General features: G+C 46.2%; 1 protein-coding gene across 3 annotated transcripts in view; it reads left to right on the top strand.

The window, feature by feature from the left end:
• LOC128419645 (unconventional myosin-X-like) overlaps positions 1-21,757 on the top strand; it is a 74,169-nt gene that overhangs the window by 39,060 nt on the left and 13,352 nt on the right. For all 3 annotated transcript variants that reach the window (XM_053400596.1, XM_053400588.1, XM_053400603.1), the window contains 10 exons: positions 600-708; positions 1,376-1,456; positions 2,210-2,334; positions 2,989-3,103; positions 9,901-10,007; positions 13,101-13,403; positions 15,825-15,864; positions 17,341-18,123; positions 19,814-19,937; positions 20,740-20,983. In XM_053400596.1, coding sequence (XP_053256571.1) covers positions 600-708; positions 1,376-1,456; positions 2,210-2,334; positions 2,989-3,103; positions 9,901-10,007; positions 13,101-13,403; positions 15,825-15,864; positions 17,341-18,123; positions 19,814-19,937; positions 20,740-20,983 — 2,031 coding nt within the window. The remainder of the gene's footprint in view (positions 1-599; positions 709-1,375; positions 1,457-2,209; positions 2,335-2,988; positions 3,104-9,900; positions 10,008-13,100; positions 13,404-15,824; positions 15,865-17,340; positions 18,124-19,813; positions 19,938-20,739; positions 20,984-21,757) is intronic.

Below are 21,757 nucleotides of genomic sequence, written 5' to 3'. Positions count from 1 at the left end.
CTCTTTGCCACGGGACTTCAGGTGCCCAAACTTTCCATAAGATCCAGCATAATGTAGCACTTTCCAAGATTGCTCTGGACTACTGTAGTTCATCAAAAGGAAGAATGAGTGCAGCATGCAGTTTCAGAAAGAGATAGGCAGCACCAGCCTGTGCGTTTCTGCCTTTGGAATTTGTCAGTATAGCATGATTGCATCTTGCGTGCAGTTAACTTGCGTGATTTCAGCTTTACATGGTTGAAAGCCAGCCAGTTGAAATCTCACAAGCTAATTGCACATAAGGCAGAGAGCTCAAAAGCTCCTTTTGTGATGGGTTTTTCTGGCATGGAAAGAGCTTTTAAGTTCTCAGAATTGCTTACCGGACTCTGGGATGTTCTTTCACTTGGGCAGCCCTGCAAGATCTTGCGAGAGCATCCCAGTCTGAGAACTTAAAAGCTCTCTGCCTTGCTTGGAATGTAAAGATGGACATGTGGGCCCAGTTCCAAGGTGGTGATCTGGGTATATGTGATTTTGCGTATATGCAGCACCCCCAGAACATAACCCCCATGCAAGATGTGATCAAATACATGTTTTCTCTGCCTTATGCTCCTCTTTGTCTGCAGGCTGGATTTCATCTATGATCTCTTTGAAAGAGTTGCTGGCTGCAGCAGTGAAGACACACTGAAGATGGGAACTCAGAGGCGCAGGCCGACTGTCAGCTCACAGTTCAGGGTAGGAGCAGCAGGCCCAATGAAAGGGCAGGCAGACATTCAGACATAACAGCAGAAGCCCCAATAGGGTTTTTCTTGCCTGGGATGAGCTCAGCTTCCATACTGAATTGTGCTACGAACAGGACAGACATGCATGCCACCACTGAAGTTTTGTTTAGACCTTAGGCTTGCTACTCTCTATGCTTCACACAGACTCTCTGCCTTTTCTTTAATTTTTAAAATGCCCTGTGTACATTTATTCATCAAAACATGCATTTCCCCCAGTCTCTTTTTCTTTTTCAAAAAATCATTAGTTGGGGTTTTTTTAAGGTTATAAGACAGCTCCAGGGATTGCAGGGAGCATTAACCAGTCAGTGCTGTGCATTGCCACCAGCCACTGTAAACTAGCAAAACTGCGTTCCACTAAGCCCAACCTGGTCAGAAAGTTGTGTGTGTGATGAGAATGTGGTGATTGTTTGCCTTCACCACAGATTCTGTGCGCATGTACACAACCTTTAAGAAATGTTGGGCCACACGAAATCCGCTGTTCAGAGGTTCCTGTTTCCCCATCCTATCCACAAAGTTTTTGTATGACTGGCTGGTGGTGGGGTGGGGGCAAGAGAGAGGTCAGAATCTTAATTTTCCAAAAAAGTGACTCCTTTTCAGTGTTCTTTTCTTCTTCTTTTTAGGACTCCCTACACTCTTTGATGGCCACGCTCAGCACTTGCAACCCTCTATTCATTCGCTGCATTAAGCCCAACCAGGAAAAGGTGACTTTCTAGAGCTGCAACAGACAGTTGGGCAAGGCAGGTGGAGAGCCACCAGACCTTAAATCATATCTAGACTAGACTGGAAAGTGGTGTTGGTGTTTGGGGGACCTTCTACCCTTTTCTTCAAAAGATGGTGAGCTTATAACCCACCAAAGCTGCAGGCAGAAAAAAATAGGGCCTATTGTGGTAATAGGGGAATGTTTTGTGACTCTGGTCTGGCCACTTACAGGGTCCTCTCCTCTTTTGACCAGAGCTAGCACAGAAAGGAGTGGAACAAAGCATGCTTATGTCTGAGCCAGGACTGGATCTCTTTCAGTGGATTCTTAATGCAAGGGGTGGTGCTGTCTGTGCCATATAAGTCCATGGAGTGCCTTTCCTCTTAACACAGGGTTAGGGAGCTTGTGGTACTCCCTATGTTGTTTGCCTACATCTCCCATCCAACATGATTAATGCTCAGGAGTGAAGTGTGTTGTAGTCCAGCAACATTAGGAAGGCCACAGGTACCCTACCCCTTCCCTAACACATTTGAAGATGCATCCTGCATAGCAACAATTCTCTCAATCCTAGAGAATTTTTTTTCTGTATGTGTGTGTATTCCCAAGTGTCCTCACACTCATGTAAGTGGGGCTCGTTATACGAGATTCTGAGGTTGCCCTTCACTATGCTCAGGCCAATATAATACTTTTTATACAAGGAAATCATTTCTTTCTTGTCTCCTATCCTTGGCTTGTCTGCACTCCTTGCTTTGCATAGTCTCCAAATCTCTTCAATCCAGAGGTGGTGCTGAAACAACTGCGATACTCAGGCATGCTGGAGACAGTGAAGGTCCGAAGAGCTGGCTTTCCTGTACGGTGGATCTTTCAAGATTTCCTCCTCAGGTAAAAGTGGCAGTGTAAGCAAGAAGGTGAAATTTTGCTGTCAAATTTGGCCTTCAGTGCTTTGGGACTTTGTGGAGGGGTGTATGTGTGAAATAAATGACTCAGTGTGGATGTTTTGCTTGTGTATAAGAGGAAAGCTAGGAGACCTGCTTTTGAGCAAAAAGCGCAAGGTGAGTCTGGGCAGGTTGTCTCTTTGTCTCCTATAAAATTTGACAATGATTGCAGGCTACTGCTTTCGTTTTTGTTGTCTGAACAAATAGACTTGCACGTCCATAACCATTTGAGATGGCTGGTTGGAAGGGAAAGGACAAAAAATAAACATTTCCCAAGCGAAGTATATTTCATTTGTTAAGCTGCAGTTCAGGACCTGGGTTAAACTACATTTTCTAAGTTTTAATGTTTGGGGCATTTGATTACTCTTAAGAGTTATTGCACTTCTGTAGTTGGATGCCAGTTGCTTGTGCTTTCAGACTGACTGGAAAAGACAGTGAAGGGCAGTCAGTTACCAGCTGTTAAGAGCTTATAACCTGTCAGTACTCAGAAGCAAAAGGAGAGAGCGGAGTAGCCCCTCACAGGGGCAGGAAGCTTTGCTGAGGGAAAGAAATTGCTTTGTACCTTAACTCCTGGTCAAGAGCATTCGTTTGGTTCTCTCAGGTACAAGATGCTCTTGAAGAACTGGGGCAATCCTGATGGTGCAAAAGCCACTTGTGCCTCCTTTCTGCATACATATGACAGCACCCAGAGAGAATGGAAGCTGGGGAAAACCAAGGTATGCCCTTTGTGTGCAAAAGAACATGTGGAGCAATGCTCTGTGCTAAGGAATCTTTCCAGAGGTAGCCTGGGTACAAGACTGATGTGGCTTCTAGGAGTTTCTGTGCCCACCTCTGCATAGATCATTGACCTCTGCTGCACTATGACTAGACTTACTGAAACACACCCACCCCATCCTACTCCCAGCAACTCCATTCAGAAGTATAGTACACCCCTCATTGCTAAGCCACAGGCCGTGTCTTCTCAGGAGGTTCCTGTGTCACTGCTTAGGCATTTTGACACTGAAAAGAGAACCCAAGAAAATGTCTCAGAAGATGCTGGTAAAATGTTACCTGGTTTTTTGGGGGGAGGAGGGAATCTGTGTTGATACGCCGCTCCTTTATTCTTGCATACTGTATCTTCCTACTATCTCTGCAGCCCTCTCCTCCCACCCCATCCTGCAGTGCAAATGAGGAAGGGACTCACGGGTTAGATGTAGACACAGTTGAACTGAGTGGGGTCAGGTGTGCATCAAACACTCCACCCCCCAAAGGTCCATGCTGATTTGTTCTCCCAAGACTGGAAGAAGAGTTTGGGGTGCATGCTGTGTGCCATTGGGAATGATGGAATCCCCAGTGAGGGCTGCGCTATAAAATCTCGGTGGAAGCTTGCATGCTTTGCATTTAAAAGGTCCCAGCTCCGCAGAATTGGAAGGGATCTGAATGCCCAGTTTAATATATGGCATCTGCAGTTAAAAGAATCTACAGATAAAGAAATTGGGGAAAGACCCTTCCTTGAGACCTTGAGGAGCTGGTGCCACAGCACAGAGCTGGAGTGGATGTTTCTAGGATCTGGTTCGCTACAAAGCGGCTCCTTGTGTGTGCTGGCCTCATGCCAGCGTTTCTTAAGCAACAAGGCAGATATTAGTGTTGCAGTCATCTGGGGTACAGATGGGCGCGGGGCAGCTTCTGATGCATAACTAGCTTGCAAACATGTGCTTATGCAAACCCAGCTGAATGAAACAGAAGCAGCTTGGGGGTTTGTTTTTGTTTTGTTCGTAAAAGAAAAAGGACCCACGATTCCTCCACCCCGGCCCCTTTCCAAATGTCCAAATCAACAGACTGTAATTACAGGCCTGATGTAATTTCATTGCTAGGCACGCAGCCAACAAGGAACTTTGACAATGAGCATGTCTGTATGTATCTATAGCAATGTGTAGAAGATAATGGATATTAACATCACTATAGTGCATATCAAATGGGTAAAATCTGTTTCACTGATAAGAAATTTGGGTGCTACATTTGGGGTGATTGTAATTCTGCATACTGAGCAAACGTGGAATTTGGCATTGGGTGTGTCACGTTTAGAATCTAGTCCAGAAATTCAAATCTGTTACTTATTTATTTCAAAGCAAGTTTTTAACTCTTAAGGCTGGACAGATAGGCTTTAAAGCAAATGAGTGGTGGTTGGTGAATTCCCATGTTTGTTGCCATCTGCCACAATAAATTGGGATTGAATGGAAAGAAATACATGCTCTTTGCAAATTCACAGTAGTGGTGCTTCTCTGTATGCTTTTCTGCTTCCATAATGCAGGAGATCAAGAACAGTGTCTATGTAGATTTGGAGAAGGGACCTATTAAATTTATTTTATTTAGAAAATATATAGACCTCTTAATCAAGAAAACCAAAAACTACCCAAGTGATGTACAAATAAAATTGAAGGTTAATCACAGCAGAAATCCACAAAAACAAAAATATGTAAAAACATAAATGAAAACAAATACATATACGTATAAAAAAGTATGTAAAACCATAATAATTAGAAATAAAGATAAAACCAATAAAGCTTTTAAAACAGATGACTATACAGGTGACTAAGTTACATATCTGGGTAGGCTTCCTGAAATAAAAAAAGTTTCCAGCAAGCATCTAAAGCAATACAGTGAGAGGGCACCCTGCCATTAAGGTGTAGCCACCAGCATTGCTGTCTCTTCTTCACCCAAGGGGTCTGCACCAGATTTGCTTTGTTTCTTTGTTAGGAATAAATTAGATGTTCTGAGTTAATAAGGCCGCTAGGGAGCACAGTTGCTTGGGACAGCAATTCAAGAAGTAGTCCGGCAGGTCACAAATGTGCCTTCCTTAAAAGACATGTGGGGGGGATATGGGGAGCCATAGACTCTTACTATTAGGCAAGGGCAACCTGTCGCAATTGCCAGCTGCATTTAGAGCCCCTGCATTTAGAGCATGCCAAATTCAAGGGTGAAGTAACTGGGCCCAGCCAGGACGTTTTAGGCTGCAGTGTGATTCTTTTCTGCAGCTTATCTTTCATTTCCCAGCGACGCGATGTACAGTCTATGCATTATATTTATGTTCTGCAGCTTGTGCTGCCTTAAACGAAACTGGGGAGGGAGGAAAGCTCAGGCATCAGTCCTTGAGCAAGGGAGACCAAAGGCGGCTTGCCACTAGCAAGAGAGGAGAAAGGAAACTGCTGTCTCTCTGCATACCAAGCACTTGGAGTTAATAAATCAACCTTGGAGCCATTAAAGAGAACAGGCTCCAAGTGACTGGTGCGGCAGACAACTGACCTTTGACCCCACCAAGAACAATAGAACTTTCCCTCTCTCGCTTACTCTCAGAGTTGCTGGTCCATCTGAGAAGGGACCGGCTGCCTCGCTGCCCTTTGCTTGCTGTTCAGGGAAGCAGGGCCACTTGGGGCAGGGCTCGAGCTCTTTGAAGTCTTCGCTTCTCAGGATGAGCAAGGAAGAGGGGCAACAGGGTGGGTTGAAGAGGCTCTGCCGCCTATCCAGATGGGATTGATTTCAGAGGCAGGAGGATGGCCAACTTTATGAAAGACATTGGAGGATCAAGGAAAGAGAGTCACATCCCTGATAAGTGGCAAAGCAGATGAGAATTGTTGGGGCACACAGACCACTTTTAAAAATTACTGTGAGCCACAAGGTGGAAATGACAAGGAAGGAGAGAAACCGTTGGAAGTAGGAGGTGGGTCAAATTTAAGTTACAAAATTGGTTTTCTGGCATCCAAATAAAATGGTGGTTTTCTGGAATCCAAATGGTGGTTACCTTGGTTATTAAGGTGGTAGTTTGGGGCCATTTGGGTAGCAATAGGGGGATGCCTGGCATTTACAGAGATCAGTATGTTCAGTCTCAGCGGTGCTCTGTCAAATGTTCAAAAGCCCCCTAGAAACTGGCCAAAGCTTAATACAACATTGTTAGCCCGCATCACTGGGTGTGACGGATGGTGCATTGTTAAAATGCTGCTACAATGGCCAAGGAAACCCTAGGATCTGCTCCAATGTGGAGACCCAGCCTGGATTAAAGCTGAGACAAGAGGATGGAGCCCTATTTATATGTAAGGATTACAATAACGACTCTCTGGTACTGTCCTCTGCATTGCAGATGGAGTTGCCGGGTTTGAGTAGTGGGCGCATTCTGTGGAAGGGCAGGAGCAACATCTGCACAGGGTTCTCTATTGGGGGTTTCATTGCATATAAGCTTGCAGAAGCTAAACTTGGGGGTTCAGTGAAGAGGTACAGTTCATGGAGGAGAGGGCTACTAGCCATAATGGCAAGTACCCAGTTAAGGCAAGGCAATGCAAGATTCGGAGTCATACAAAAAAGTTCTTAGAACCATTCCACACATTGCATGGCAGTGAGCTAAGATTTGTCACCAAGTGTAAAGGCAACATGTTGCTGCAGACTATCCTGGCTCCCTAAGAAGTGTGCATGTATACACGTGTCCAAATGCATGTTTCCATCATTCTTTCATTTTTAGGTACATACCTTTAAAAAAATAAATGTTGAAGTGGTAGGAGGAATCTATACTTTTGTAGGAGCACCACAGAGGTGTTAAAGAATGATAAATTTTCTAGCCTTCACCTAGAATGCCGTAATATGATATTCTTGCACCAAGGATAGAGCTGCCTTATTTCAGTGGCCTTGCCTCTGTTCTTTTAACAGTGGCCTCACCAACAAATTAAACTCGTGGTAATAATAATAATAATAATAATAATAATAATAATAATAATAATAATAATTTATTTATACCCTGCCCATCTGGCTGGGTTTCCCCAGCCACTCTTGGTGGCTTCCAATGGAATATTAAAAACACAATAAAACATCAAACATTAAGAACTTCTCTAATCAGATGTCTTCTGAAAGTCAGCTTTTCCTGGCTAAGTGGTGTCTCAGTCTGCTGTTACATGCACAGGAGCAGAGTGAGCAAAAATGTTGGCAATCCTAGCCCTAGGCAGAGCAGACTTTCCAGTTCTGATCACTTAAGACTCTTGCTCTATAGTGGTGCAGCATCTGTAGCTATTGCTGGCAATTAGGAGCGTGGGAAGTTGTGTTTCTATTGAGTTAAGCACCTTGGTCCACCTAGCTTAGTACTGTTCACACTGACCTACAGTGACTCCTCCAGTGTTTTCCAGCCCTGTCTGGAGATGCCAGGGACTGGATCTGGAACCTTCTTGCATGCAAAGCATACGCCCCACCACAGAGCCACAGCTCTCCTTTTCCTTTGCTGCCTAGAAAACAAATAGATCTTAAAAGAGTCATGAGTTTGCCTTGTGAGCCCAGTCCCTTTGTGCCTGTCAAGAGGCCCTGCCTCTGCGTTGAAGCATAGGGCCCCTCTTTGTCTCTGGAGGTGAGGCCGAGGTTGAGGGTTAGCGACATCTCCCTGCCCAGTGAGCCTCTTTGGCCTGTTCTGCTCCTCCAGGGTGTTGCTGAGGGCTTTATGAGCAACCTGGGCAGGCGAGGTTTGACGAGTCCCTGCGTGGTCTTGCACATGTGCTGGGCAGGATGGGGGAAGGAGTGGGAAGTGCTTCCTGTGCAGTATATTTCAAGGGGGGGGATTTCTATACTGAGCAATTGTTTGGTGGAGGAAGGAAAAGGGCTAGTATAAGGAATTGTAGAGCACAGGAAAGGAAGGGGAAAGCAGGATGGTCTTTGTGTTTCTCATTAGGGACAGAGGGGAGCAGCTGCTGATTGTCCACTGTGGCAGTCTGGACTTTGTTTGGATTCTTGTAGCACAAGTTTGGGCAGGGGACAACTAGGCAGAGAGGCACTGTGCTGAACTTTTCCCTTGCCAGCTTTGCCCTTCACACCGGTTTCCGCAAGCCTCCAGCTTCCTGCTTCAAGCTAGGGAATTCTGAAAGGCATCTGTGATTTCTTCATTTCTTCTATTTGATTTCTGCAAATGCTGCTCTACCAATTTTGAGCAAGGAAGGCCATGTGTCCAACACTTGGGGCTTTATAAGTGTGCATGTCTGCACAGGTTGCGTCCAAATGGTCTCCCCTGCCCCCCCCTTGCGGGCTGCTCATTCACATCCCCTAAGCCACACAGCACCCACATGCTGATGATCCCCTTGCCCTCCATATAGCATATGTGATCATGAATTTTTGTACTCCTGCTTTAGAACTTCAGTGCAGAAAGGAGACTTTAATGCATTGGCAGCCTAAGCCTTTGGTTGCATTGCCTTCACCTCAGACAAATGTGGGAGGCTAGCCATGAATGCAGGTGATGAAAACAGATTTTCTTGGGGATGTTAATGCAATCTTCAACCACTCGAATTCTCCAGAAGAATGCTGCATTCAAAATACCAAAGGCATTTGCTATCCCAAATATCTGTGCCACATAATCCAGGGATTGTGCCCCAGAGTCTTTGCAGCATTACAATGCATCCTCGGAGTCACCTTTTGGATTGTGTGTCACTTTATTGGAGTACCAATGTTTTTGGTTCACCGACAGCCACACAGGTGGACCAGGCCTGACCTTCCATCCTTCTGGAACCTCCCAGACAGGAATGAGTAACAGACCAGGCCCATGGATGTTTTCCAGACCCCACTGTTGGAATTCCAAGACCTCATCATGGGGCCGCTGAAATATCTAATGGGATTGATGCAGTTTCCCTGACCCGTGTGCGGTCATGCATCACCCACCAGAGCCACAAGTGTAGCCTGTTCTGAAAGCAGGCTTCATGCCTCCTGGTTTCAGGAATAGCACCCAGGTGCGTCTTTTAATAAAAAGCAAATGCAGAATGACCACTTGTTCTTGTGTGCATTCAGGGTGAGCCACACCTCTTGGGAAGGTTTGATTGCAGAGAAGGCAATGAAAGTGAGAAGGAATCTTCCAGCCAGCAAGACAGCTTGGAGACAGGCTGGCACTGAGGCAGTGATGCAAAGAAGCAGCCAGGGGAAAAATATGTGTGGATTATCTGCAGTGCAGGAAATGATATTTGGAAAGATTCTTCCTCTCCCTCCCCACCCCCTCCGTGCCTCCTCCCCAGCTTCTTTTCTTGGAATGGGTATCTTTTCATAGTTTGGCCAATTTTTCTTCTGCATTTTGCATGCAGCGCCTGGAATGCTGACACACATACCCAGAGCCTCATTAGCAGGACTCGAGCAGCAGGCCCACATAGCCTTAAAAGATGTCACTGAGCCAAAGAAAGGGTTAATAGTTAAAAGCAGTGCAGCCTCCTCCCCCCTTTTTCTCTCCCCCTTAATCCTTGAGCCTGCAGTGTGGAAGAGTGAGAGAGAGAGAGAGAGAGAGAGTGTGCGGGGGCTGGGCTGAGTTTGGCTCCTCTCCCTGCACAACTTTCTCCCTTGTCCATCAGCGACAGCACCCAAAGGGGAAGGGCTGGCAGAGCAGGGACTGGCTCTGGCGCAGGAGCATAAAAGGAGCCCTGTGTGCCTTGTTACGGCAGGCAGGCAGGCAGGCAGGCATGGGACCTGCTGGTGCTGCCTGGGACTTGCTGTTTCCTCTCTTTGTGTTTGATGAAACTCCTCCCCGGGGTACCAGGTTTTCCTGAAGGAGGCTCTGGAGCAAAAACTGGAGAAGGCCCGGGAAGAGGAGCTGAGGAAGGCGGCAACCATCATCCGAGCCCACGTCCTGGGCTACATGGCAAGGTCAGTGCTTGAATCGCCTTCTTTGCCCAGCTGCTGGAATGCTCCTTGCTGCCAGGTCTCTCTCCTTTCCAGCTTGCTGCTTCTGGCTGGGCTTCCACTGCTTTCCCCCTTCTCTGCTCCCTCTTGAAATCCCCATGCATTCCCAATGCAGGCCACTGACTGCGAAGTTGCTTACTTGCCCAGGTCTCTATCCCCTGCCTCTTTCCTGTTGCATCTGTAATCCTCCTATGAAGCTGCCCTGCAGAGAAACTCCCCAGCTCTCCCTCTCTTGCTCTGCACTGAAGACCCTCAGCCCAATCTCTGTCTTTATTTGCCAGACCCAGGCCAGTCTTCCTCACTTATAGCTCCCCCCCCTCCAGATTCTGCTTCCCTGGTGGGCTCTTCTGGGTGCAGGGAAGAGGGTGGGGGTAGCTGTAAGCTGGCTGGCTCTGCACACCCACCATCTATCTGTCTCTGCCTTTTCATCTTGCTGCTAATTGTTGTTGTCTTGTTCTGGCAAATTGCTATGTGTGCCCATTCGGACCTGTGCTCCGCAAGGACACTGGTGTTGCTTTGAGGAATTATTGCATGGGCTGCCTGTATTCCAGGATCGTGCCATTAACAGCGCAGGGGTTGCTACTAGAGGAGGAATTCAGCACCCTGGCAATTCAGCTTCATTTTTTTAAAAGTTTCTAGCCTTTAAGATTGCAAAGAGGCCTGAAAATGTGTGAGCAGCCCCTGGTGACATCTCAAACGCCATTGGCTAGGGAAAGTGGAGGATGGGAGCTGAGCTGAACTGCTAGGATGCGGGGGGGGGAGGGGCTCCATGTGCTTTTTTTTCTCTTTCCTGTAACTATCTGAAAAAGACTAAATATTGCATAGGAAATACGGCCTATGCAAATTTACATAATAAAATATGCAAATAAAACTGGCATCTACCTTTCCTTAAAATAAAATGCAAAGTTTACAAAGCCCTTGGTGTAGTTTAGATTTGGGCCTACCAAACTAGAATGTTGATTGGTGAACAGAATAACGGCAATCTGCCCAGTCCCCCCCCCCCCGCACAATACTATCCAAGGGGGAGGCAGGCTCGGTTGTTCAGGCAAGGAAGTCAAAGCTGCATCTGCTGTCTACAGCAAGACTTGGCTGGGCTCCAGCTGCAAACATGGATTTCCCAGGCTGTGAAAACCATCTGCATTTTGAGGGTATAATCATGAGCCAGGCCCAGGACCAGGGCATTGCATATGAACTGGGATATTGTTGCTAATGGCATTGTTGCCACTGCCAGTGCTGCTATCACCAGAATTCTGCACCAAAATAACCCTCTGGAATTCTGCAAACTAAGAACCTTTGCGTACAGATTGTTTTATTTTGCACAACCTATTCTGCTTCTGTTAGTTGTATAAAAGAGCAAGAGCCATGCAGGACACTGGAACAGGACTAGCCCTACCATCAGGCAAGGTGTGCCATTGGCATGCAGCAAATTGGCCGTTGTTTTGTTTATTATAATTATTATAATTTAGCTTGCCATTGGGGAGTGGGTGCTATTTGGATCTCCTGTCTTAGGCCATAGGAATCTTACTGGATTCCTAACCCCTCCCCCAATCACTGGAAACCTTGTTCTGTCACCATGCCGGCTTCTGAAGCCTAAGAGAATATGATGGCAGCACAAACTGTGTGCTAGATGATTGGTTCTGTAGAACTGGCAGACCAGTTTTGAAGCAAACACGCAGTGCGCTGGAAGGGGTGATGAACATGCTTTCCCTGCTGAAAATGCCTCTTGACCACTTTTCTCCTGGCAGGGCTTCTGTATCAGAGCTCAGGTGGGAGAAAAGGACAGGGGTGGGTGGGTGGAATACTGGGGAACAGCATGAGCAGGGAGGCTCCTTCCACTTTACATTCCTTTGAATGCAATTGTCTCCTTCCATTCCTCACTCTATATCCATTTGATGGCAGATTCTGGATTAGTCTCCTAGGTCTTGTTAGACCTTGAGGTTTCACCAGGGTTTGCACACAGATTATGGATCTTATCAGCTTTAAGCATGTGAGAAACTTGTTTGTTTGGGTATTTTAAAAAATAAGTTTTAACTTAAGCTTTGATTCTCAGGGTGCTGAACTCAGTGTCAATATCCATTTCAATTCTTGTGCAATGTAGCCACAGGCTTGCAGAGCACACACATTCCCTGTTCTTTAGCAGGAGACACCTCATAGTGCCACATGGAGTGTCAAACATAGCAACTGCCTGACTCTTGTAAGTATATTTCCTAGATAATGCTTCTATTCCACAGAAATAATCTACTAGTTTTTCATATTGGTCCTCAAAAAGAAAAAGAAAAGCATATAATCCATATTGGATTCAAGTGGACTGGCCTTAATTGCACTAATAAAAGAACCAGACCCTCAATTCAGGCCAGGAATGTTAGGACTTAGAATTTGAGTTTTTTCTACGCCTGCAGATCAACTACAGAGAAGGGAGATTCTGAACATGTACAGAGTGCATAGTCTCATTACTAAATAAAAGGCATTCCCCAACACTCTCTCTCTCTCTCTCTTTCTCTCTCTCTCTCTCTCTTTCTCTCTCTCTCTCTCTGTTACGGGGACCTTAGCTTCCATATGTGGGTGGGTGGGTGTAAAAACTACTCATTCCTCTGTTTTAGGAGAGCAGTGTATGGCTGTCTATGTGGGAGCATCTGGAAAAAAGACTGATATGCTGGGAGGAGGTCATGACAGGAACCATCCCTTTATTGTTTGGAGGGATGGGGGAATCTGCCATTTTGCCTTGGGTTGGGAGGTTCCGTGCCATTACACCACCTAAAGTGCTTAGCAAAGACAGAGCTGGTGTAGAAACAGGAAATGAGTGGCCCCAAGAGGGAGATGCCTAAAGCATTCTCCAGAAACCAGGTGGATGACAGATGGAGGAGAAAGGAAAGCATGGAAGGAGTGGCTTCCTGGGGAAATGTTTTTTGGAGAAAGCGGCTGTGGTTGTGCTGATTCATTGAATCTGGCATCTTGGTACCCCTGGGTCAGATGGTTTCTGAGGCAGATGCTGAGGAGAACCTAGTGAGCAATGGCCGTTGATTGACAGTAACCCCCACCTTGCTTTTGTTGACTCAGGAAGAGGTATCGAAGGGTGCTAGCCAGTGTCGTGACTATCCAAAAGAACTACCGTGCTCACTTCTGGAAGAAGGCCCTCCTGCGCCTGAAGGCCTCTGCCATTGTCCTGCAGAAGCACTGGCGTGGGCAGCTGGCTCGCAGCCTCTACCGGCACCTGCTAGAGGAGGAACAGCAGCGGAAACGGGAAGCTGAGGAGCAGAGGCGTCGAGAGGAAGAGCGGATTAGAAAGGAGGAAGAGGAAAGACAATGGCAAGAAGAGAGGGAGCGTAGGAGGAAGGAGGAGGAGGAAGAGGAGAAGAAAAGGTACAAGGCAGTCTTGGTTCTGTCTCCCTGGCCCAGCTTTCACAAAACTGCAACTGAAGAGGCAGACCTGTGCCAGGACTGTACCACTTCAGACTGCAGGAGTGAGAGGGATGTACATGATTTAATGTTCCTCCATGTAAAGGATTCCCTGTGTATAGAAAATCAGGTGTCAGGGATAAGCATTTTGGCTTAACTACCTCTGGTGTTTTAGTTTTCTATGTGGAGGACTGTGGGGTGTTTTTCACCCCCTTGCCATTTGATCAGCCCCCTGTAGCCTGAAGTGGAACAGTCCAAACAGGACTCTGCCTTTGATGTGTTGCTCGTGATAGGCAGAGTTTTGTATATTCACCACTTTAAAAGCACAGCAACACAGTACCAAACTTCTATATCCAGGTGAGCCAAATTGTGCTCAGACAGACTTGAATTTGGTGACCTTTTAAAAAATGAATTATGGGAAGTAAGTCTGCATATATATGTTTCTAGTGGGGAAGGAGCCATGCATGGCCCTGAAGCCCCGCCTCCTGACCATTGGAAACATTACCCAACACCCTCTCTGCCTTTGCAGATTTCACCAGTTACTTCCTGCATTCTTTTTTGAGCCCAACCTCACTCCTTTGTAGCTGCAAGCTGATACTAAATTCCATGCTTAGTGAGAATTGTAGAATACACAGTGCTAATGATAGGGCTCATCTAGATGATACCACTAAGCTGGGACTTTTTCCTTTTGGGCACTCCTATACTCAACACAGGAGACTAGCTATGGAGGTTGCACAACTTGTTCTGGTCAAGTGCTGGTCCCTGTGAGCCAGGTAGGCCAAGGTGTCTGAAGCTTCCTGAATATCTGGACTCTGCAGAATTTGGAAGCCCCAAAGCAGTGCACCTGGGCATGTCTTTTAGTCTCTGGGCTGAAAGGACGACTAAGCGCTAGGCTGTGAGGTTGTCGCAGGACATCATTGCAGGTGGCTGGTTCAGGACTTCAAGGGTGAGCGCCACAGGTTGCAACGCAGTGGTAGTAACTGCTCCCTTCTAACACTATGATCCTACTTTCTATAAACATAAATTTTATGAAATAAACAAATAAGGGTGTATGGTTTCTAAACTACTTTTTATTTGAAGACAAAACCTCCAAGTAGCACAGCAATAAAATAACACAGCAGCAGTAGCATGTCAATATAACCTTGTGGGGAAAACCACCTCATTAAAACATCAGTACCATGTTTTTAATATTTTCTTGTTTGTAGGTCACCCAGGGAATATTGATTGATCAATTGCTACAGAAATTTAATTTATTATTAATAATAATGTGTACAGTTTCTCTGTCCTTGACATACACCCATTTGCAGTGAGCTTTTTAAAAATATATATAGGTATTGGGTTTTTTTAATTGTGTATGCGCCTAACACAATGATATGTGTTGGAAAATGATATGTGACTTTAGGAAGTTGTGTATTTTTAGAAGGCTTCTTCTTGAGGGAAACTACTGCATAATACTTTTCTTTAAAAACATAGTTTTGGAGCCCACATTATTTATTTATTCTAGAAGTCCAGCCTCCAATTCCCTTTTCTTGGCTTTGTGGTCAATCAGGAGTCTTCAGTGTGACCTTGCCTCTATTCCACTCTGCCCAGTTTCTTAGCTTGTTCCTCAGTCACAAGAGGGGAGAGCCGGGGAAGTCTTGACACAGCTGCACACCTCAAATTAAACCAAGCCTGAGATAATCTGGCTGTCCTATGGGAAGAGGGTGCCTTCAGCTACCTTAAAGGTAAAGGGATCCCTGACTGTTAGGTCCAGTCACGGACGACTCTGGGGTTGTGGCTCTCATCTCACTTTACTGGCTGAGAGAGCCGACGTACAGCTTCCGGGTCATGTAGCCAGCATGACTAAGCTGCTTCTGGCAAACCAGAGCAGCGCATGGAAATGCCGTTTACCTTCCCACCGGAGCAGTACCTATTTATTTACTTGCACTTTGATGTGCTTTTGAACTGCTAGGTTGGCAGGAGCAGGGGCCGAGCAATGGGAGCTCACCCCATCGCAGGGATTCAAACCGCTGACCTTCTGACTAAAGAGTATGTTCATACAACATTTTTTATCCACTGTGAGGCAGCCTCCATTTCCCTCCACATGCATTCTGCAGTGTGAATTGTTGTTCCATGTGTGTTCAATAGCAGTCAGCATCTGTTCTGAAGCCTTACCAAAAAAACAAACAAACCCCAACCAGCCTTCTGAAAACCCAAGCCTTTCATTAATATAATAATTTTCCTTGGTTTAACTTTAAAGGCTTTGTTACAGCTCACAAAATTTTTGATCTGAATGCAAATGACTGAGGCAGCAGTGTTATTTAAAACTTCATTGATTTCAGCAAATTTTCATGGCAAGCTGGACTGTAGATTTTATTGATGAGTTTGTTCTTTGTTTTTGAACAGAGAAAAAGAGCAGCTTGAAGCAGCATTGCAGATGGCTCAGGTGTGTTCCATTATGACTCCCATCATATGCCTCTCATTTCAGAATACTAAGCAGAATACGAAGACATGCTGGTGATCTTTGTTGCTTGACCTTTCCCTCTTTACAAGCTAATCCAAGGTACTGTTTGCAGAATGCAGTGCTATGCTGTTATGGTAACTCCGTCCTCGGTCTAGATGATGCTCCACTCCTATAAAGTAATATAAACACCTAGGGTTGTATGCATCAACTTGCACAACAGAACTTCCCTCTCCTCTCCTCTTTCTTGAAGCTCACTGCACATCCTCAAAATCTGCTCCAGAAGGTTGGGGGACCCTCTGGAGCAGATTTTGGGGGTGTGCAAGGAGCAGATGGGGAAGTCCAATTGCACAAGCAGAGGTTTGTTGCATGAGCAGAAGAAAAGTGTTGGATATGTCCCTAGATGTTGAGTGTTACATGTAGCTTGATCCTAGGAAGTGTCATCTAGATTGAGGACAGTTTCAAAGTACTGTAATAAACAGAACTGCATTCTGCAAACACCGGATACAACCCATAGTTGTACAAATCTAGTGGAAATGTCAACTGCTGTGGAATCCTGATGAGGGTTAGCAATGTGGCATGTGGGACGGTGGGTTACCTCTTTCTTTTGTGCCACAGTCCTATTGAAAAATACTTGGGGGGGCAGCTGCTATTCGGCTCTGAATGAAAGCTTGCATTGGTGCCAGTGGAAATTTCTCCCTTGAACCAGATAGAGGCTCAAGGGGCACATTTTTTAAAATAGTGAGGGGATTGCAGCTGAGAGGTGTAATCTGCAAAAAAAATTTCCCTACTGACCCCTGTTCATTAATGAGATCTTCTGGTGGATCAAAGACACTTCCATCCAAGGCACATTTGAATCCAGCCTATTGTCACTTGGCTTGGAGATAGACCATAGCCTTTTAAGAAAGAAGTGCCTGTGAGAGCCTTTGCTTCCCATGGTGTACAGTACAGATGCTTAGTTCTTTTGTTCCATGAGTACCTCGTCAAACAGGTCGGTTTTTTTAAAGCAATACAAAACAGCCAAAGACCAGTGGCAAAAGTGGTGTGAACATTCCCATCACAAAACAGTAACCCTCTCTCAAACCACCTTAAACTTTACGGGGAGGACATAAAATTTTAAGTAAGACCCATCTCCAGCCACTGTTAGAGGCTGTATGCCTCTGAATACCACTTGCTAGGATCACAAGGAGTGAGAGAGTGCTGTTGCACTCGGGTCCTGCTTGCAGGCTTGACATGGGCATTTGGTTGGTCACTTTTGAGAGAATAAGATGCTAGATTAGATGGGCCATTGGCCTGATGCAGCCCTGATGCAGGGCTCTTCTTAGGTTCTCATGCCTTAGAACAATTAGAAGAAATGCTGCACATGCAGGGAGGAGAGGGAAGTGCCACTTGGCTGCCATGCAAACTCCTGCTTTCTCAGATCTGTTACTGTGACTTCATTAAGGCTGATCTTTCTTTCAGATGGAGGCGCTAAGGACCCAAGAGGAAGACCAGCCTTTACAGGAAGAGGAGCAGCGTCAGATGGAAGAGATCCTGCGACTGGAGAGGGAGATTGAGAAGCTGCAGTGGCAGCAGAAGACCGACCACATCACCTGTGAGAATACCAAGAACGAGATAAAGCGGCAGCGGGAAGAGGAGATCCAGAGGCTGGAGAAGGAGGCGTCCAGGGTCGCACAGGAGTTCCTGGAGCTGCTGGATTTTGGGAATTTGGATGAGAGCGTGCAAGGCTTCGAGCACTCTCTGTCCAACGAAGGGACCCTCAATATTGAATGCAGCCTTGTAGCTCCCCTAGCTGAGGAAGAAGAAGACGAGGGCTTTCCTGCAGATGAAGAGGGACCACCAGTTCCCAGCCCAAGTCTCCTGAACCAGGACAGCAGCACCAGAACCAGTGACAACTATTACTCCGAGGAAGATGCTTCTCCGAATATGCCAGTGCCTAGGAAGGGAGAGAACGAGGAGGGCAACTCTCTGTGTCCTTCCACAGAGAGATCTGCAAGCCCCCAGAAGGAGCAGCCTATGGAAAGCATCTACCAATCAGCCTCGGAAATCCTGCAGAGTGACAATGGGGACTCGGAAGAGCCAATTTACAGCTTGCCTCCAGATGTGGAGTCTGACTATGACCACGAGGAGTTTGATGGCAGCGGAGAGGCTGGCAGCACGTCTGCTGAGCCCCTGAATGGGGAGGAGGCCTCGCGCAATTCCCACAGCAACGGCATGGACTCCAACCGCGGCAGCTTAGACTCGGTAAGGGCCGTTTGCCTTGAAGCAAAAAACAGATCCTGCTGTTAAGCAGGAAGTGTGTTTTTCTTTTTATCTTTCCTGTGCACGTTTGGCACCCCAGTGCTCTCTTGTGTTAACTCCTTGTGTTAACATGTTCCTTGGGGTTAAAAGGCATTTTTTTTCTTCAGTCCACATTCACAGCCATTGCATTTCATCATGATGCTTGTGAACACATTTCTGCTCCCTCCCATCCATAGGATTGCCTAGTTTCATCTTGCATAACTGTCCAATCCTTGCGGTCTCTCATAGGCATCTCCCAGCTTGGTTTCATTGGAAAATTTAATCCACACTCTTTCTGTTTGCAATCAAAGTTGCAAACAAAAAAGAAAGGGGGGAAATGTAGTGAATAAAATAACTCCCGAGACTGATTCCTAAAGAACTCCACTTCTTGCAAGCTGACCTTGGAACTTTTTCAGTCTTCCCTTGTCTCAGGATGTGGTTTTGAAGGTACAGGATGCAATAGCTTGGATGAAGCCAAGAAGTTCTGGGCTTGGGCAATGCCTGGATGGGAGACTTCCAGGGAACTGTGTGTGTTGCCTTGAGTTCCATCATAGAAGAAAGGCAGGATATAAATATAATAGAAGAAAGGCAGGATATAAATAATAAAATATAGGCACCGGATTTTGTTTTGTTCTTAAGTGTTAAAATCCATTGTGTTGTGTTTCCTTTAACCCAGGGGTAGCCTTTGGCCTCCAGCTCCCATTAGCCTCAGCCAGCATGGTCAGGGATGCTGGAAGTTGTAGTCCAACAACATTCGGAGGAAACCACATTGACTGCCTTAACCTATGGGTTACTTTACCCATTTTCTGCCGTGTTTGTATTTTTCTGTGTGATACTAAAAGCTTACTTGCACAACTGGTGTGTCTGTGCGCACGTTTGCATATGCATCCCATATAAGCACATTTCCCATTTGTTCTTCACATCTTCATGCACATTTGTATGTTTTTTATATATGTTGGAATATGGATTTTGTGCCTAGTATTGGTGCATTACTTGCAGCTACAATTACTGTATGGGTATTTGTGTCTGCCAGATTTACAAGGGCACTTACTGGGTATTGTTTGACCCGATTAATCATGCACACAACAGCCACCGTCCCCGAGAACACACTCATTGTATGAACCTTTTGGGGGTGATCTTAAAAAGGGAGTTCATATACTTTAGAAGCTATCCCATGTAGAATGGCAGTTCACCCGTTTAATCTATTTAACGCCTTTGTGCTGCCCATAAGGACATATTGTTTCTGTGTGTGTTAGGTTGTGTGTAAAGTTGTAGCTTTTCACATGATCTGCTGCAGAAGGGGGTTAGACTGCCCCCCCCAGAAGGGGGATAATGAGAGAGAGAGACAGAAGCTGAGATGGCCAGAATGCATTTGGCTGAACATCAGAGAACTATTGCAATAGAAAATTGGAGGTTCTTAAAGCAGATAGTTCCAAAATGGAAATAGAGGCCAAAGTCCACATGTTGGCAACTGAGTATGGCAGGTTTTGGCCTTTGCCTTGAAATCACTCACCCACTTTAGATCATTCCTGCTTCTGTATGGTTATCATACTGCCTGGCCAGCTCAGCACTGAGATCTGTAGTGGAAGTGCGATAGGACTTGGCAGGTTGTGCTGCTTCGTTTCTGGAGCGTAACCATTCTTTTTGCCTCCAGTTTCTAGACAGTGAGGATGAAGGGGATGCTTATATGGACACGGATGAAGAATTCTGCAGCAGCCGGGTCACTGTGCTCAATGGATCGGGGCCAGCCTATTTTCACAGCTATCTCTACATGAAAGGTAAGCAGCTTGGTCAGTCCCCTAAGCTGAGCCATTTTCCCCTGCTCCCTAATCCCCTCTCATCTCCCCTCAGTATTTGCTCCCTGTTTTGCTGTTTTGTTCTTCTTCATTTCCAAGATAAAGTCAGTAAGGCTTTTTGTCAAGGAGGGATTAGAAGGGACCTTGGTTGCACATAAAGGCTGTGATATCCAGTCCCAAGTGTTGGGTCTTAATGGGCATGCACAGATGATAACAGTTTTTAGAGATGGCAGAGGCCCTGTTGTGGAACATGCTTGAAGTGATCTGGCAGCACTGTGAAGCAGTATTTGGGGTAGTAGTAAGGGGGTGGATAAATGAAATTAACGCTTGAGGCTACAAAATTTGCATTTATAAAAAAGATACTGGTCTTAGTGGGGCGGGAGGAGGCACCATTTGGGCCTCACTTCAGGTAACAAAATATCTCATGCCAGTTTTGTGTGGGCTTGTGCAAGTACACACATTTACCTCCCCACTCCTAATTTTACTTTGGTAACTGGCAAACCATGGTGTTGTTTTTTTAGGGTTGTAGGGGAGGTAGTAATACAAAAGTCAACCGCTGCCTCGCTGTACGTTGCAGCTAATGCCACTGTGATAGACTTGTGCTTGCTTTTGCATGTTAGCATTCTGTCTCTACAGGAGGCCCCACATTTTTCAGGGAACTGTTATGGCCAAGGGCAGGAAGATACACATGCCACTGTCTTTGTCAGGTGCTTGTGGAGTGCAGGATGGGGACATTCTGGTGGTGCAGTAACTTTGACTGTGTCTCTTTTCTCTTCCTTGCAAGGGGGCCTGATGAACCCCTGGAGACGGCGCTGGTGTGTCCTGAAGAACGAGGTCTTCATGTGGTTTCGAGCCAAGCAAGAGGCCTTGAAGTCAGGCTGGCTTTACAAGAAGGGAGGAGGCATGTCCACGCTGTCTCGCCGGAATTGGAAACGGCGCTGGTTTGTGCTGAGAGAGGCCAAGCTGATGTACTTTGAGAACGACAGTGAAGAGAAGCTGAAGGGGACGATTGACATCAGGAAGGCCAAGTATGGGACATTATTATGTCTGTAAGCCCTAGGGATAAATCAGTATCAATATTGATTGGTAACAGGAGATGTTTGGGGAATCCTTAACAACCTGGGCCTGAGAGGAAATTGTTTGACTCCTTAAGTCCTGTGGGACATCTTTAGGCCTGAGGCTTTTAGAAAGGGTGGGGCCTTAGAGCCCTTTACCTGAGAGCAAGGGCTATTTTTAAAGCTTCAGTGTCAGTCCTGCATGCATAATGACGCTCTAGGACCAGGCCCATGCAGAGCTTATTTGACGCCTGGGGCGGGAGTCTTGTTCTTGGCATGGTAGCTGAAGTCTGGCAGGCCGCAGCCTGTTTAGCCCTCTGAGGCCTGTGAAAAGTGCAACTGACTGCCCCCCCCACCTGCATGGGCCTATTTAGGACTGATTTGAGAATTTTCTTGTAGCAAATTTTGCCCCACGTTCTTGTGCACTCCCCCTGGCCTCTCTTATCAGTATCCTTCAACTTGAATTGGTTTAGCTGTCTCTTTGCCCACATTAAAAGTCTTTTCAGTGATGTGCCCTTGCAGTGGTTCCTTATCAACACAGCCCCCAAAGGTGGTCTCTAGGTGCAGTAGGCAGTACCCTCATTCCCACACCAGCCTGTCACCTTACTTCATCTTTGGGTGCTGTTGCTTCCTTGTTCTCAAGTATTTTCAAGAGATCGGGGAAGCGCTGAGCCTCCTTGAGACCAGGCAGGCCAATGGAGATGGATGCCAAACATAGACAAACTGCCTTTTCATCCTGGCTCTTCA

Source organism: Podarcis raffonei, chromosome 1 (genome assembly GCF_027172205.1).
Source record: "Podarcis raffonei isolate rPodRaf1 chromosome 1, rPodRaf1.pri, whole genome shotgun sequence".
NCBI lineage: Eukaryota > Metazoa > Chordata > Lepidosauria > Squamata > Lacertidae > Podarcis > Podarcis raffonei.
This window is presented reverse-complemented; position numbering and strand designations above follow the sequence as displayed.